We start from the raw sequence: 18,403 nt of genomic DNA on the forward strand, positions 1-18,403 counted from the left end.
TCGGCTTAATTTTAAAATGCTAGTGTTGAAGTGTTTCTGAAGTGGGCCTCTTTTATATACGTAATTTTCAGATTTTAACACCTTAGATGATTTAAACCTGTAACCCCCATTAAGCGATGTTACTCTCGACACAAGCCTACCGCTGCGGAGCATTTCAGCCGTGTTGCTTGGTTGCGGCCGCTTCAGTGTTCAGTCACCTTACGCTATCAGATGAATAAGGCTGCACTAGTAGTACCCCATTTTCTCGAATTCCTCTGTAATACTTGACGTTTTCAATAAAATGCACGGACCCAATGAGCACTGCACAGTGGCACCTTGTGAGATTTTTTTCTGAAGTGCTCAGACCTGCAATAAGTGAGAGGCATACCCTAAAACACTCTACACATGTACCAGACTTTCACTTAAGGGTTTCAATGAGTGGGTGATGACAAAGCAAGCACCGGTAGCTTCTTCGCTAAAACCGCGCTATTAAACTAGTTTCGTTCGTAAAATAGGTTGGAACTTGGAAGTCTCGTACCAACAGTGCTTCCTGCTATTGGCTAGTCTTGTGAGCCGCTTCTGGGTGATTAAAAAAATTTTCTGCAAACCCAGAACCTGAGTGATGCGTTGAGCAACAGAGGTTGAACGGCCCTCAGCTCATCGCGTGAAACCATCACGCGGTTTGTCACCACGAATTATCGGCTCATGCAGTGGGTGCTTTACTCGTAATCAGATGTGTTTGTCACGAAGAACAGTGGCTAGATAAACTAAAATAAGTGGGAGTGTTACCAGCATAATGCCTATTAATGCTGAATATTTTTCAAAATGTGGTGTTTGAAATTTTTTGTACAAAATGGGCACCATTCAGGAGAAAAACAATGACATCGCTCATTTTCTAGTACTGGATGTGTTGAAAGAAAAATATTTGTATTGCTGGCTACAAAGGATTCGTTTTCTAGTAATCAAAACAAAGTTTTGTGAAATCCATAAAATGGGCCCATGCACCAAGCTGGTTTAATGAGTTTTTATTTTTTTTTTTCCAAGGAAGAAAGTTTGGGCATGCTTTTCTGGGTGCCCCGTCAGCATTATGTAATTTTTTTTTTCTTGGGTTGAAGGTGTCGACTGGACATGTGTGTTCAATATCTTGTGGAAACACCCAGAACATCACTTTTGCAGTGCCTCTGCCTTTCGTGCATGACTTTTGAAAGCTGACAAATGTGTGCACGCAGTCTGTGCTCTGGCATCGTTTGGACATTGCTTTCTCGCTTGCATTTTCACAGTCACAAGTGACGTGAAAATGTGCTGAAATGTAAAATTTGGGGAGTACGGCTGGTTTTTCAGCTGTTAAGAAAACATTCCGGTGTGCACATGTCTTTTTGCGCTCGGATATGAAGCTGCCTTTTTTTTTTTTTTTTTTTTTCCTCCTGTGCACGTGCAGTGCTGCAAGGGCAGGGTGCGGCGGCAGGCCAGGGGGCAGCACCGCACTCGAGCCCGCCGACACCGGGGGCCAGCACACCTGTGGGCGGGGCGGGCCAGGCAGGCACGCCGCCAGTTGTGTACCACCCGCCACCACCCCCCGGAGGCACGGGGCCCCCTCCCCAGCCCAACCTGGTGCTGGTGCCCCACTCGGGGGCCAACACGCCACCCCACCTGCTGCCACACAGCCCCATGGTGCCCCCACAGCTGGCCACCGCACACTTCGTGCACCACCAGGGTGAGTAGTCGCCACGGCCGGTACACTGGCATGCAGTCTTGACTGTGCACTGACTGCAGTCATTGCGTCATTCGTTGTCTTGGGGTGACAAGTGCTACTCCTTCATGGCTTGTGACCATGGCTGCTGTGCATTCAGTTGCCTCGCGATACAGTGCAAGAGATGGTGCAGCCTACTTGTGGGCAGCACAGCCAAGGGGTGGTGCGGGTGCTGCTCGGAAGTGGCAAAATCTTGCATGTGGTTCGTCTTCCTGCTGTCACTCTGCGCGTTCTGCACTGTCCTCGTAATCATGCAGTGCTGATTTGGCCAGTAGCACACCCCGTGGATTTACCCATTGTGACAGTAGCAGTTAAAGACTGGGTCCAAAGCAAAGCCCGAGTCCGGCCCTTGCTCTCAACGGGATTTGTTTAATTTTGGGAACAGCACCAAAATGGGCTAGGAACCACCGTTTGAGCATAGCAAATTGGATCGTTAATTGTGTACACCCATGTTGAACACTTCAGCCGAGTTAATAAACTCTGTCACGTGTGTGCCTACATGCACTGGGTATTAATTGCTTATCCTCGGGTTTTCAGATTGGTTATCTGCTGACAGCTTTGAGGGGTGCACTATTGTTGGCATGGCCAGAGGAGCACTGCAGCTATCACTGAGGACCTGCATAGCGCATGACACCGCTTCACACTGATGCAGAGTGAAGATGTGTCTTGTTGATACAGCTTTGAAAAGGCACTGAAAGTATGGCAGTGATTGTTGCAAGTCATGGTATCGTGGCAAGCAGTGCTTGTCTGCTGTTGTTGCTGCACACCGCAGTGACTGTGAGTGTGGCTTGGCCTTGCTCTGCCTTCTATATTCCGTGGCACTGTCACTCTTTCCACCCATATTGCTTTGTAGCTTGCACAGACAAAATTTGTTATGCGTGCCTCTAGTGGCTTCTTGTGTGTGCAGCCATAAACATGGTCGAGATCTAGTTTGCAGAGTCATTAATCATGCATTTCTGAACTGCATATTTGTGAGGCAGAAATGTATGTTTTAGGGTCGATTGTCGGTTGTTTTATTGCAGCTGTCTCAGAATGAGTTGGTGGCTTGTCTGCTGGAGTGCCTTGTACCTTGGCTTAGCTGCACGGTCTGTGGTTGAGCATGTGGCCAGCATAGTGGGTATTCTGTTCTGTGATTTGGAACCTGTTCAGGGCTTTTCTCGGTTTATCTTTTGAGTGAAATTACCACTTAACAAGGCTGGACACCATGGTCTCGTGGATTTATAGTTTCAAAGATCACAAGGAGACTGTTAGCTCAGAAGCATGTCCATGAACAGTAGAGTATCATCTACATCTAAGCATGGACTGTTTAATTGTGTGCAGTTTTCTTTCCTAAAGGTGATAGCACTTTTTGTCCCGAAAAAGGTAAGGAAAAGAATTAGCATGTGAACGTATATCTGCTAGGCAGCGGAATAGTTGCACAGGCTCAGTCCCAGTGACGTGCAGATGCGGTCTGCACCCTTTAGGGCACAAGAATTGCCGGGGAGGTGGGGAGGAAAGCTTGACTGACTGGGAAATGGTTTGAGTGTCTGTTCTAAAACCATAGATGGCACACATAGGAAAACATACTGCCTAAGCAAAAGCTGTTTTCAGGTGAGGTGTTATTGGGTAGAAGGTTGGCAGAAGGTAATCTGGTATCTGAAGATGAACACCAGGGCACCGTGCCACTGAGGCAGCATTGGTAGCACAATAGTCCATGAGCAGACAATACAGTAAAACCTTGTTTTTGCATTTAAAAAAATGCAGGAGAAAATGCCTTATCCAGGACGACGTATGATCCAAATTGCCTAATTTTGAAAAAAATGTATCTGAAAATGTGGCTGTTGAATGAGGTGTAGAGAGGCATTTATTGGCGGTTGGCACTCCCGCTGGAATAGCCCGCTCATTTGTTAGCTCTTTTTATTTATTTTAATAACTTTTGTGCTTTGCCCGTTCACACTTAGGCACCGCAGAGAAGGCACAGCAACAGGTGACTGCTGCTGTATTTCAGCTGTTCATGTCACATGCCTGCCATGAACGTCTGCATGTGTATAATTGTACGCTAAACATATACGACCAGAATTTGTCAATTTTAAACATAGTAGACGGGAAGTCATGCTATCCAGGAACGAATTAACCAGGAGAAAACTATTGAGACTCTTTGGGACATTTATAATGCCCACAGTTTTGAGTGTATGAACTGGGAACGTATCAACAAGGTTTTACAGTACAAATCAAGTTGTCCGACAGAGACTTTAACGAGCATTTCTTGAACATTTATCTTAGTGTGGCGTATGGCATTGCAGACCTTCATACTGAAGAAGTAGGCACGTTCTGTCTGCAAAGCAGTTGTGGCAGCAAGCAAGCAAGAGTGAGGGCATATTCCAGCAGACAAAGAATACAGCTAAAAACATGCACAAACGTTGGGCAGTTGCCATGCCGTACTGACTGTCGGTCGGACTGGGTGCATGCAGGAGCGACTATTACACTATTGTCTGGTTCTGTGCTGTTTTTTTTTTTTTTCACCCCATATTGTTGCCTCTTGCCAGAAGTGCTAAGGGCTGTTCATCAGGTGCCTGTAGAAAAGATAGAGTATTTGGGTATCTAGGTTTGTGTTCATCTTTGTCAGTGTTTTCCAATTTATTATTCGGAAACGTCAAACATAACAGTACCAAAAGAAAATGAAAAAGGGTATATGTAGAGCATCTGGAAACATTGTGAGGTCTACTTGCTTTGCAGTCTGCTTATGAAAATAACAATTTCTAGTTCACATACGGTTTAGCACCCAAGTACATACAGTAAAACCCTGTTAATTCAGATTTTGCGGGACTGGAGAAAATGCCTAAATTAACCGAATGTCAAATAATTGTGGGACTGAAAAAGACCACGACAAAGTGTCCCACATAAATATACTTTAATTTCTGTAAAATATATATATATATCATCATTGACTGCTTTGGGTGAAGAGTTTGCATCGAATTGGCTATTTTTTGCAGGTCAGGTTCACCATAAGCTGCCTAGCATGTACACTGTCTGACGAACCAACACACGTCCTCTAGGGCACTCAAGGCATCAAAAGCCTGCCCACCCTGGACACACACCTTACAGACAAGTGTAGACATAAGTAAACGGAGAATGCTATTCCGTTCTAACTGCAATCATGCTTTCCCTATCGGAAATTTAGAAACTTGAGAAAGTGCGCCTGTCCACTACCAGCAGACATAAACCATAGCGACCAATTAAATTAGACACCCTGCAGAAAATGCTCGAGGGCAGTTGCATGCCCCGTTTACTTATGTTCGCACTTTTGCATGCACACGGTGTAATGTAAAACGATTACAGACTCTGCGATAACACAACAAATGCTGAAAGCGCAGTACACAGTGTGCATGCAATGAAATCAAAAGAAGAAATGATAGAGCACCGCATAAAACAAAAAAAAAGCATCCCATGTTACCTTCTTGTACGTACAGTCGACGACCGATTTTTCGGGCCCTCTAGTCCCCGCAAAAACGACCGAAAAATCAGGCAGTCTGGAAAAATCAAATTTCACCGAAAAAATCTCGAACTTATTGCCATTATGCTGGAGGAAGAGGTCAGCTGTGTTGCACATTCTAAAGCTCCTAATGACTAAATTTTGCCGCGTGGCACATGCACAGACAACTGGCAGCGCCGCTTTCACAAGCTCGGCCTGGCTATGCCACCCTCGCCATGTCGCTGATGAGCGCACGGGTTGGGACAAAGTCTAAACGGGAAAGTGAACACGCCGTTGCGGGAACTGCATTCGCCCACAGTACGATGGGCCCAGAACGAGAACGCGAAGATGGCGAAACAATAAGAACCGAGAAACGGCCGAAGCAAGCACTTCGTCGGCGTTGGCCTCCGTCATTAGGCCTAGTGACTAGAGCCAAAATCGGCATCGTATTCAGCGATATGCACTCTGCGGTGGCTTGCGTATAATGAGGGGCATCTTGCCTGTCATCGAAGCGCCAGTTATTTACGGTTTTATGATAGAAAAGTCAGGGTTGCGGTGCGTTTTTCCACGGGTACGCTGACCTCGCTTCGTGCAGCGGAAGACGTTCAAGAACCGTACGAATTCGAAACCACGCAGGCTCAATGTGCTGACTCGTGCAGAATTTCCGTATCGCAAGAGGCCCCCTTTAAGCTTGAAAATTTCGTTTTATTTGATCAAGTTTCTGATCTCTCCTGCAGATCGAATTAATGAGGCCCCACTGTACGCATTATATGGCGGCGAGTGTAAACGAGGTCCGGAAAAATCGAGCAGTCAGTTGCGATGTGTCTGAAATTTCAGGTGCTCTTATATATTGGCTCTATGGTCCATGTCGCAGTGCCGCGAAAAAGTCCGTATAATCAAGCATGTCCGAAAAATCAGGCGTCCGAATTTTCGTTCACCGACTGTATGACAGGATGCTGGTGTTCATAGCGATAAGTATGCCATCTTTGCATTTTGGTTTACGCCAGTGCCACTCATGCTGTAGTGGCCAGACTTCTGAGTTGTGCAGTCACCATCATCAGCACCCCATTTCTCGCATCCTGTGTGCATTTGAGCTCCACCACCTGTCCAAATCATGTGAAGCTTGGCCATATTTCTCCGAATTAATGAGTTTCGTATCATAGTACAGTACATGATTGGCAGGACTGGACGGGGTGTCCGAGTTATCCTGTTTTCCGAACTACTGTGAGTTGAATTAACAAGGTTTTACTGTATGACAGTCAAATGGTGAGTCATATTTAACCACAGTTTCGGTGCAATCTCTAATATTAAAGTTTGCCAAAACAGCTTGTATAGGGCGATTGAGAGGAGCGCATGTTGTATGCATACTTCTTTCCTTTTCTTTTTTTTGAAAATGGTTGATTTCACTGCGACAGCTTTAGTACATAGGCATTAAATATTGGAGGGGGGCACTGTCCATTTCTCGCGGCCTCATCTACATGTGTCTTAGGAGCATCACTGCTGGTGTTAGGTCCACTCTCGGAAACATTTTGGCAGTCAGCATAGCATGTTTGTAAAACTGCCTGAGGGGGCAACACGTGGACAGCATAAAAATAAGAGCTTGTTCCTTTTCTCTGATGGTGTTGCTATCATAGCAACTGCAGTGCTCAGTTCAATTACTGTAATTGGTCTCAATGCTTGTGTCTATATGTGCCACACGGGGGAAATTGTTGGCTTTGTGTACCCAGTGCCTCAAGTTTAATCCCCTTCTTGCATCACCGCAGGGACATAATTATTAGGCATTCTTGACTCCCGTACTCGCAATGAACATGCCTGTGGATATCCTTGTGATAATCCGCGTTACAGTCTTAATGCAGTAGAATCTTGGTGGTGCAATCTCAGTATGTATGAATTTTGGGATGGCACGAATTTGTAAGATTCCCTGGCCACTGGGCATTGGGCACAATGTGCAGGATTTGTCTTGCAAAAACTCCTATGCGCCACTGTGGATCATACGAACGCGCGTGTTATGACCGTACTCTTAAGCACTAAGCGCTGCACATACGTTGTCGGCGCGCGATTGCCGGTCGCATGGTATGCACCATGAGCAGTGAGTGGCACCGTGCTGCTTATACAGCATCACTATCGTCAGTCGCACCGTACACACCGTGAGCAATGAGCAGCGGTGCACAGCCGTAAGTAGATCTCTGGAGCTGCAAACAGATCTGCATGAATGTATTTTCCTTACTGTGTACGTTTCTTATCTGCATTGGATGCGAATATCAAATGATACAAATATTTTTAGCGGCCCCGTGAGATTCTTAAGATTCTACTCTAATTACATAGAAGCTGAAAAGGCGTATTTTGTGTCACGTACTCTCAAAATAGCCCTTAGTAACCAGTAAGCCTAACTATTATGCAGTGTCTAGTGGTGTTAAACCTGCCTTTTTGGTACTGGCATGTAATTGGTGGCGTTAAGAAGCTTGAGATCTCAAGGACTTACTGTCACTAACTTTACCTGTGTGGTCTACTTGATAGGAGTATAGGTAAACAATTTTCATGCACCAGCAGCCATATATGGCACTTCTTAAATGTCCTTTGACCAGTGCATTCATTTTTGCTGGTACAGTGATGTGTGAGGCATCACTGCTGTAGCATTATATATTGCATAATCATGTGTTGGCATGTTGCAGCATTTTTCTCGTGCCATCAGCAACAAATAAAATGCAAACAGGGCAGTTGAACCACGAAAAGCAAAGCGAGAAGCTCTTAGCTGGGGAACCTCAATACTTCCAAGGCTTGAAAGCTGTCCTTTAAGAGTGTTAATCATCCTCACTTGTATTTACTCTCCCGGAGCTAATACGTTGGTGCTTTTGTTTTGGCACATGAGTTATCTTGTTTGCATTTATTTGTTACTGGGAGTACTGATGGTATCTGATAGTAGTCGGTCTGTCAGTATCTCAGCTAGAGGGTATGACTGTTTGCTCATGAAATTAGTCTTTTTTTTTTTTTCCTTGTTGCAGTGAATTCACCATGGAGGTTTGCAGATGTTAGCAGGTTTGAGTGCCAACTATGAATTTATGTGAAAAGAACTTCTGTGCCGGACATATAAGCAAGGTCTAGCAATGTTTTTTTACCATTTGTCTAACAGTGCGTGGAAGTGTTTTTCTGCTTGGCTGGCTAGAGGTAGTTCTAGCTTGAGCAAGCCATATCTAACGGCGTTAAGATCGTGTATGGACCCTTTGCAAAACTCTTAGTCAGCTTCTCTGCATAGCGCAAACCGGTCTTCATGGCAGCCAAGCCGGTTTTGGGGGCAGGAATTGGGTGCAGTGCTGGAGGCATCTATTGTCGGATTAATGCCACACCCCTTTCCTGCATGCTTCTGCCCTCTGTTGCTTTGTAATAATGGGATTAAGCTCCCAAGTCATTGCTTTAGAGGTACAATTCACCCTCCTGGTTGCAGTCACAAAGAAAGGGTGTAAGGCAGCTGTGTAAGTAGGGCCTGTAATATAGGGCCTGTAATAGCTCTCTTTAGCGCTGCACCCTACTTTTCCGCTTCACTGTAGTAAAAGCGTTTTTGCTGTGCAGGAAAGCTGACTTACGGAGTTTTGCAAAGGGTCTATGAGAGGTGGGTGGTTTTTTATGCCTGTGTGTGTGTGGGGGGGGGTGGTAACTTATGTGTCACCCTATGTGTGGGTGTAGCCTTGCCCATTCATTCCACAGAATGTCAGAGCAGAGCTTACTGTCAGTGTGCGAGCTTCTGTGAGGAATGCATTGCACAAAGGGCATCCTGATAAAACTTCAGTTTTTGCAAAGTGAAGCCTAACTCCTTTTATGTTTTTTCCTGTTGTGTCACCTAGCAAGTGCACAGTTCAGCTATGTTTAGCAGATTTTACCCAGAAGTCAGGCAGTGCAATTGGTGATGGTAGCAAGAGGGTAGGAATGCTTTTCTTACTGATGTACAAAGGTCATAGCGATAATTGACAGTTAAAAAGTGTAGAAACAGCTGAGTGTTATCTTGGAATCTAGGTAAATATTAACTAAGATAATGTTTTTTTTTTTCTGTGACAAAAAGAAATGTTATGTGCATACCTTTTTCTTTCCTTAATTTTTCTTTTTCTTGTAAATACAATTGAGTAAGCTTGTAATGTGCTATGTTTTAGCGCACAGTGCTTTTCGCTTCTCTTTCCATGACCTCGTGACATTCCCCCTCCCCTCCTTTTTTTTTTTCCCCTGCCGTTTACCCCCCTTCTTCCCTTGTGGGCACTACACAGCATGGTGGTTGGCAGGTCATTTTTGCAAGGGGTCGCTTATGGCAGCTTGCAGGCTGTGCACCCTCGCGTATTTACTGGGCACAGTTGCAGACGCTTTCTTTATGGCTTTGTATACATACGTTGTCTCCTAGTACACAAGTACATAACCTGTTGCTGCTGTTCGCTGCTGTCTTTTTTATACACATAACTGTATTGTGACGCGGCACGCTTGGATGTTTTTTGCTGCTGTTGTGGTGGTTCCTTGTTTCCCTTTCCGTCTGCTGGTTAGGTGCAGACTTTTCTCGCATCCACTGCTTGTGCACTTTATTTTCGTAAATTTTATTTGGCCGTTAGTGATGGTAAGCATCAATAGTTGGTTGGTTTCACCACATTGCGTGAAAGTTGCAGGTGCTGTCCAGTAAGCGGCAGCCATTATGTGGCAGTGTTAATAAGCTGCTTTGGGCTTCCCAAGCTACTTTCGGTTATATTTTTTGGCTCTTTACTTAGAAATTGTTGGTGCCTAAGTTTAGTAGGCCTGTGTCATTTTCTTTTTTTTTTCTGGTGGACTTGTAGATTTTGCTCAAAACACAATATAGAGTTCATTGACTTGCAGATTCTAATATCTCAAGCCCTATTATGCTGCAGAACATTGGTAGGCAGCAGGCAAAATTCGCACTGAATGCAAAGTTGGGTGTTGTGCTTGAGTAAGTTTTGGGCCCAGTCCTGTTATGGGGACCCCCGTGCTAAGTCGGGCAGTACCACTGATCTCCAAGCATGTCCCCGATACATTGCGACTAGAAGTGGCCACAGTGTTCATTGGAGGGGGGTCTCAGGCTTGAAGGCCCGCTGCTCCTAAATTTCTGTGCTGCAGGAGGGAACAAGACGGGAAGTATGGTTATACCCTTATAGAGGAGGGGGATGCGTTGCAGCTGACAGTAGCAGTCCGAGCAGTGTGCGTGTGGGAAGTTTGGCATACCTTTGTTACTTCCAATAAAGTGCTGCTGCGAACATGCTGCTATTTACGAGGCTCTGTTAGTCGCAGCTTCTTGCAAACAATTTTTTTTTTTCTTTTTATAGTCACTGCAGCTGCCACGCAGTTCTGTAAATCGCACGCACAGTTGACGTACTCTGGCTTTTTTTTTCACGGTGCGACCATTGAGCTTGTCTCTGCTTGTTATCCTGCTTGGGAAGCCCTGGTACGAGGTGGACATTTGAGCACAGCTTGCTTCTTTCTGATTTTTTTCTTCCTGCACAGCAGTGGTTGGTGGAACTGTGTGCACCGTGGAAAAAGGAAAGGAATGGAAACCTCCCCAATCTGGTGGAGATTTTTTTCTGTTCTTTTCCGTTTTCCTCCCTTCTTGGTGGTGACCATTGGGATCTGATGTCTTTTTTCTGTACACTCCACTCTTTTCTTTTTTTTTTTGCTTTTCATTAAGCGTGTGTATGTGTGTGTGTGGGTGTGCTCTGTCTCATTTCCTTGACCATTTTTGTGTTTTCTATTATTTTAGTGTTCCCCAGGCTGCTGCCACCAGGTAATGCCCAGTGCGATAAAGTCGTGCTTCCCCAGATAAGCTAGTCACATAACCTTTTTTTGAAGGCATGCAGTACTCTGTCCACCCAAGTGCTCTCTTCTTTTATAATATTTTTTTTCTACATAGTGCTCTCTGCATACTCTTTCCTCACATTTTTTAATTTCCATTTACATCAGGCCTCTCTCTCTCTCTCTCTCAAGTTAAATATATAGAGTGTTACCATCATCTGGTTTGTGAGCGATAGCTATTGAGGGAGAAATGTTTTGTACCTTGAGTGCTTGTTGGACAATGATTGGTGCTGCCCTGAACAGAACAGCTGCTGCATATAATTCTCATTGTGCCTTGTGTATTTGTTAGTTAGCGAGCAAGGTTTACTCCTGTTTTGTTTTCATTGCACTTCTCGTGTACTTATTTTCTGTTCTTTTGGAGATGCAGGCATTTGTGCAGAAACAGCCCATTTAAAGTAATCATAGACTGCTTTCCCTCATTCGCAAGTATGTTTCAGCCTGTTGGACTGTATTTTTGCTGGTCCACGCAGTGGCTTCTTATTGTTTGATACTTTTGGCTCTCCGCTTCTGCAAGGGAGATGAGAAGTACATCGTGACTAGAAGCAAGGCACTGGAAACAGTTTTAGCATAACAAATAGTTCTGTTCTCTTTTGAAGTTCTCTTGCAATGTGTGCAGTGCAGCAGGTTCCAATGGCAACACCACATCATTGTTACAGCTCCTTCCTAGCTTCTGTTGTGACGTGTGTACTCTTGAAAGGATTTAATGAGCCAGCGCTGTATAGCTTCTTACTATTGGGCCCCGGCGAGGCCAAGTTGTAGCGTTCACAGTGTTACTCTTTTTTTTTTTTTCTCATGATGAAGTACCAGAGGTAGGCGGGAGGAGTTTCATTTTTTGACGCCTCTAAGATCATGGAAATGAGACCATTGCATGACTGGCTCTCGTTTGCCTGCTCTTGTTGTCATTCGTAGTGTAGGGAGGCTCTAGGATGCATCTCTCTCATTTCTTTCTCCTTCCCCCCTCTTTCTTGGCTGTTTTATATTTTTGCAACGAACCCATTTCCCTGCCCAAGAAAAACTGAAGGCATCGCTCGAATTTGACCTGAGAAGACATCAGTTATTCATAGTAGGCTGCCCCGTCTGAGCGGCTCGGGTATCATTGTGCACAGGATGGCATGCCTTGTCTTGAATGCACACTGACTGTTCTTTTGAAATACTAGGAAACCTGTATCTTGCATCAATGCATTGGTGAAGTGGTAGGTGCACAGGTATGGGTCAAACACTGAGCTGCTTGTTATAGTATCTAGTTGGCTGACTTGGGATTTTCAAACAAAAAATTGTGATGAGAAAAACCTTGTGCAATAGGATTCAACTTTCTCACTTTTTTTTGGTCGTTTGCTGCTAGCTAAGGCCTTGTTTCATTAAGTGTAAGGTTGCACGCTATTTTAATGCAACCTTGCATTTGCCAGATTGGCTTCCACATAAATAAAGCCTTAGCTATGTCATTAGCATGATTGGTGGGCAAATTTTACTTATTCTCTGCTTTACATTTATGCATATTGCAGCACATAAGCATTAAAACTTTACTGTCAGGGTTTCGTGCAGAACTCGAGACTCGTTTACTGTGTCAGTAATAACTTCGCAGTTAATTTAATAGTGATTGAAGCCATGTTAATTTATCTGGTAAGCTGTCAATGAATTATTAGGATTTAGTGATACACCAGTCAGTAACAAATCAGTAGTATGAGATGGGGTATTGCACATGAATTGTGTTGATTCATTAGTTCTGCCTGGGTGGGAAATTAAGCAGTGTGGTATCTAAATGCTGCTCGTCAAACCATGTTACGAGGCATTATAGACCTAGTGGTCTAAGGCTTGAGAGGCACAATATCTATTAACTGTGTCTTATAATACAGCTACTTGCCTGCCTGGTGCTGCCTTACAGAGCTTGACCAGGCCACTTGGTAGCGTTACTAAAGGCAGTTGTGTAGTTCTCATTTGTGTTACAATTGAATTCCAACTTAGCAGCTTTCTTTAGGCTAAAATAGCATGGTGACATTCATTAGACATTGGTCTTCAAAACGCTTGCGGGAAATGGGTTCGTTGCACGCTTTGAGGCTTGCCTGCTACTACTAACTTGCTTGCATGGTTTGAAGCATCCGTAGCTAATTCACGATTCCCTTTAACACCTGCAACTTGAGCTGTGCGCTGCCGAGAGAGATAGGACATTTGAGTGATTCTTTGGCACTGCCCATGCGTTCATTGCTAATCACTTGCCACTGTTGGTTTGTGTCGTTACAGGTGTTTGAAGAAGCCTGAAGAAATTAGGTAAAGGAAAAAAATAGGCAGTGCTAGGAGAATTAAGTTATTGCGCTCACCCTTGACCCTATCCCCCATGCCCTCTGCCGAACTTGAAAGAAGAACGAAAAGAGTATAATATAAGGACAGCAGCAGCTGCAAATTTGATCTGAAGAATACAAAATCAGCAAGCTAGCCTTCAAGTTGCAAGATGCGAAGTTGCACCAGCCCGCTACTTTCCATGGCAGGCAGTGACAGCCGACAACCAAGCTATAGTTGGGTTTCCATTGCAACAGAGCATCCTCTCAAAGCCCCCAGAAATCCCAGGTCTATGGGAGAGAACAAGACAAAAATGGCTGAAGAAAAGAAAACCTGGAGTCTGCCAAGGCTTCCACTTGCTTGACTGCGAGATTTTTTTTTTTTTGCTCTCTCTTCTCATCTGAGAGAGGAGCTTGTAGGGAAACAACAAATGAACAGAAGAGAATAAGAAAAAAAGGATTGAAGAAAAACAAATGTTTACTAGTAAAATGCAGGCAGCACTTGTTGTGTGGTTCTTGGTGATGGCCATGACATTTCATGGGTTTGGCTGTGTACATGCAGTCTAGGAACCTGGTGTGGCAGTTACTGGGCAAGCGCACGGAGTCGATGGTATTTCGCAGGGGTTGTGGTTTTCATCATGCTTTGCATGTACCCTATTGATGCGACCTGGCCTGTCTCTTCGAAAGGTTGTGGAGCAGAGAAAGGGGTCCTTGCGGCAACATTATCGGTTGTGGGCCAGGACGACTATACTCAGTTTCATACATCAGGTGCAACGCTGTGAAAGGTACGGAAGTAGTCCGCACGGAAAAATAAGGGAGGCCTGTCACTCCACACTTGTTCTGTGATCGAGCGGTCCGAGTCGCAAGAAAGCGACAGCGTGTCACACATCAGCAGTAAGAGTGCATTTAATCCAGCTCATGACAAATGTGTAATGTAGTAAGCCTGCAGGCAAAGCATTTACTACGTTTCGGTCACCACAAGGAACGCACTACTTTTCGGTCGTGGATGCAGGCGGCACAAACAAGAACGCTAGCTTTGACAGCATTGCAACTGATGTATGAAACTGGCTATAGTTGACCTGAGGTGGAGCTCACAGCTTAGTGGCTTGTGCATGGTGTGTGCGAATTGATAAGCTATAGGTTCTACCAAAGACTCTGAATGCGCTGGCCATAGGACCAGCCCAGTCTGCAATCTCCAGGAAGGTAGTGTGTCTAAGGTGATGTTCTATGTGGAATGTAAACTTCTCAGCTGTTCGGCATTCTTTATGGGTGTCTTCTGCAGCTATTCCAGGTGGCTGGCAGTTCGTCTGTCATCGACCTTGCACTCTTGCCATGGCCTTGGACTGAGCGTCCTGGTGGGGCTTGAGAGAACAGCTTCCCTTGAGGTAGTTACAACCAGGTCTGCTGGAGGCCGATCCCCTGTATAATCACAGTGTGATGCAGCATTGCTGGCTCACTGCACAAATGGCAGATCCAAAAATATTCGCATAGACCCACAGATTTGGAAGCGACCGTGTTTGCAGGCGCCCCCGCGTGGTGACTTGATCTCGGCGGAGCGCCGAACGCGGAGGAGGCAGACTAGCTTTAAGGTCTCTGTAATAACTTGTAATAGCCTGGTAGGTGTCCAGCACGTCGGAGACTCCTACTAGCTCGGCTGACCAAACCTCGAGTGTATTGGTGAGCCGGGACCCAAGCCAGGTCAATTATCTCCCTGCCTTTTGGCAGGCAGCTGAGAATTTTGTATGCGGCGGCGGAGATTGGCTTCAACTCTGCTTATCTAAAGAGGCTGCTGCCATGGGGGAGATGCTCGCAGCAACGGTAGTCTATGTTCTGCTTGAAAAATACGGGGGTGTGTGTGGGGGGGGGGGTAGAAGCCCCGTATTTGTGGATGCAGCGGAATATTGACTACAAAAGCAACCGCCTGCTACCTGGAACTTGAATCAACTGTCGGCGGCCCACGTGTTTTTCATGCTGAAGGCCAGCTTGGTTTGTGTGTGCCGGTGGCATGGAGTGAGGTGCCTAAATTTATTCCTTGCTTTAAGACGACTTCGTTGCCGAAGAGCAGTGAATACGGCATATTGGCCTAAGAAATTGCCATCCGCAAGAATATCAACGCAGCCCGCGCCTGACATGCACGAAAATTCCCCTCCGCCAGTACAGAAGAGGTGGCTGTAAGTCTGCGAGAGAGGTTTGTTCGTGTCTTGTGATTGAACGGTTATGCCTAGGTTCAGATCCACCTTCCCAGGTCTGGGAAACCATTGTAGACGGTCCTCCAGGCTTGGCAGGGCACCTATCGCCGAAGGAGCAGCTAGATCTGTGCTCGGAGCCAGCCTCGCTGTCTGTTTCTGTAATGGTGTCCTCGACTTGTCGCGTTCATCATCTGACCGAGAACGCGCAGAGCAGTAAACGAGTTGGAGGCGGCGCTCATGTGGTCACGTGACTGAAGTAGGCCCTGAGAGCCTTTCGGCTGGCACCGACTGACAGCAGCATTCGGCGCATTTTATTCTTTCCGCATACCTTTTTGTCATAGTACGTCCATATTCCATTCTCGGAGCACTTGCTGAGAACGAAATGTTTGGTCGGCACAGCAACTTTCGAACCCATTGTGAGGTTCGCGTTTTCCATTGTTTAGAACTCCGATTCCATGCCAACGCGGTGGCTCGGTGGTTAAGGCGCGCTCGTCTGCTGAGAGCCCGACCGCGGCGGCCGCGTTTCAATGAAGGGGCAAAAAAGCGCCCGTGTGCTGTGCGTTGTCAATGCACGTTAAAGATCCCCAAGTGGCCGTAATTATACCGGAGCCCTACACCACGGCACGTTCTCTTATCCCTTGCCTTACGGTGCGGTTCAGGTGTCCGCTGATATGTAAATTGGACGAATACGCAATTTCCTTTCCCCAAAATCCAATTTTTTTTTTTCATTGAACTGAATGGCGGTGTAGCGTGGCCTCTGGGATCCGCACAAGAAAAAAAAAGAATTTTACTTGCGGAATCGGCTGGTGGTAGCGCCACCTGTGGTCTATTGCTTAAAAATGTTACGTGTTCGGTCCAAGTGGCCTCTGTGATTAAAACGCGGTGCCCTGTCGATCCAACCCAACTGCTATATTATTCCTCAGCGTCTACATAATGATGCTTTCACATTAATAGCAGTCAGTGGTATGTGGACATTCGCGTGTGACCTCGCAGACGGACAGGCAGCTGCACTGTTTATTAGGGGCTTTGTATCCTAAACGTCGAAAATACACATGAAAGTTGTAAGGAGCGGGGCACTGTCACAAATGCTGAAACAGGCAAGTCTGCAATATTACTCTGAATGCGCTACGGCAAAACGCGCGAACACAACGGACATGTTAGTCCAGCGCCTGCTGATCGCGCCGCGCTTGTCCGTAACAGTGACTCGTTTTCGTTTTATGTAGTGTGCACACCGCGTCCGGAGTCGAAGCCCCTCAAGTCAGTCTAGAAGTAGTCTAGATGCGCGTGGGGCCTGATTCCGCAGCCTGTCCTGGCGTCGTGGTGGTGGCGGTTAAAGGCAGCATCGTCTGCGCAGAATTCATGTCGCCGGCCTCCGCCTCTGGAACGGGCATGGCCACCACGCTGCCCATGGACGTTGCATCGGCGGCGGTGGCTTGAAGTGGCTGCGCGGGGGCGTCGAGCCCTCCTTCGGCAGGCGCCTGCTGCGCAGCCGCCGTCTGGACGGTCACTTGGTACACTTCCATCTGATTGACGAACAGCGCCTGGACATACCGTAGCAAGAGTCGAGTCAAAAAACGTTTGTTGAACGGTGGGGGTTCCGGAGTTCCCGGGTTCGAACCCGACCGCGGCGGCTGCGTTTTTATGGAGGCAAAACGCTAAGGCGCCCGTGTGCTGTGCGATGTCTGCACGTTTAAGATCCCCAGGGGGTCGAAATTATTCCGGAGCCCTCCATTACGGCACCTCTTCCTTCTTTCACTCCCTCTGTCCCTTCCCTTACGGCGTGGTTCAGGTGTCCAACGATATGAGGCAGATACTGCGCCATTTCCTTTCCCCAAAAACCATAACCAATTATCAGATACACCTGTCTCAATCCAGACAGATTTCCTCCGAAAAAAATTTAATCGGTGACCAAAATATTGAGTATTGAGTTCTCTCATGCGCTCACTTTGACGATTTACTCGAGGCTAACCGAAAGCATAACGGCCAGAAAAGTATCCAACATATGCCAGACCCCATTATAATCCACCAGATTGCTAGAAAAGTGCTGGCATCATGCGATTTTCCCGTCGCCGCTGTAATCAACGAACTGGTGACAGGTTCAGTAGCAGCATGACCACTCGCGCGTACCTACCAAGTACAGGAATACTACGACTTCAATAAATGTTGTTGTTAGCCTATCAAAAGATGGCACATACCCACACTGGGGGATCGGCCAAGAATCGGGTGGGTATTCACCTGAACACCGGTGAATTCTTCCTTATGAACAGAAAAGGGATGAGTGTTTTGATTTCAGAATTATAAGAATAATAATGAGAGGGATTAAATAATAAGGATTAAGTCAAACTGTAATAATTGATAAAAAAGAAAAATTTTGGAACACTTAGCAAGGCAGTCGGTGAGATTCTATGAAGAAAGTGAGAACAGCGGTACAAACAGATCTGTGGCTGAACCCAAATGTGGTGGCGCCAAATGATAGGAAGAGCGGGCTGCTCAAACTAAGGCCAAGATGCTGCAAGGGCTCCTCCAGCAACCTTTTTCTCAGAGAGTTGAATCGGCGACAATGCAGCCAAAAATGTTCGATAGATTCAGGCTCACGGCAAAATGCACAAAGGGGAGAGAGCGCCAAACCCGACTTGTGTAAACAGAAATTTAGAGGGGGGATGCGGCAGCGCAGCCTCGTCAGTGATACTTCAAGCTGCCGAGAGCAACAAATTTTCCTGTTCCAATAATATTTAAGGTCTTGTTCTGGGCCATGGTCTAGTTCTTCCTCTTCTACTCGTATATATGGTCACTAATGGACGACGACAGCAAGCGTTCTAAATGTTTTAGAGAAGTAGAGGCACCGAAATTTTCGTAAGTAGTGTATTTTTATTTCGAAAGATGCGTAAGACATTAGAAAAACATTAATCATCACGTGCCCAGGTAACCA

The 18,403-nt window shown here is 46.0% G+C and overlaps 1 protein-coding gene across 16 annotated transcripts in view; it reads left to right on the top strand.

The window, feature by feature from the left end:
- The window catches only part of LOC144120875 (uncharacterized), a 41,765-nt gene extending 27,979 nt beyond the window's left edge, over positions 1-13,786 (top strand). For 5 of the 16 annotated variants that reach the window (XM_077653653.1, XM_077653648.1, XM_077653656.1 and 2 more), the window contains 2 exons: positions 1,418-1,693; positions 13,251-13,786. In XM_077653653.1, the coding sequence (XP_077509779.1) occupies positions 1,418-1,693; positions 13,251-13,258 (284 nt within the window). In that variant the 3' untranslated portion in view covers positions 13,259-13,786. Of the gene's footprint in view, positions 1-1,417; positions 1,694-8,182; positions 8,277-10,920; positions 10,945-13,250 lie in introns of those variants that run through there. The other 11 variants (XM_077653646.1, XM_077653651.1, XM_077653655.1 and 8 more) reach the window with 6 other exon arrangements.
- The last annotated feature ends 4,617 nt before the right edge of the window (positions 13,787-18,403 follow it).

This window comes from Amblyomma americanum, chromosome 2, assembly GCF_052857255.1.
Source record: "Amblyomma americanum isolate KBUSLIRL-KWMA chromosome 2, ASM5285725v1, whole genome shotgun sequence".
Taxonomy (NCBI): Eukaryota; Metazoa; Arthropoda; class Arachnida; order Ixodida; family Ixodidae; genus Amblyomma; species Amblyomma americanum.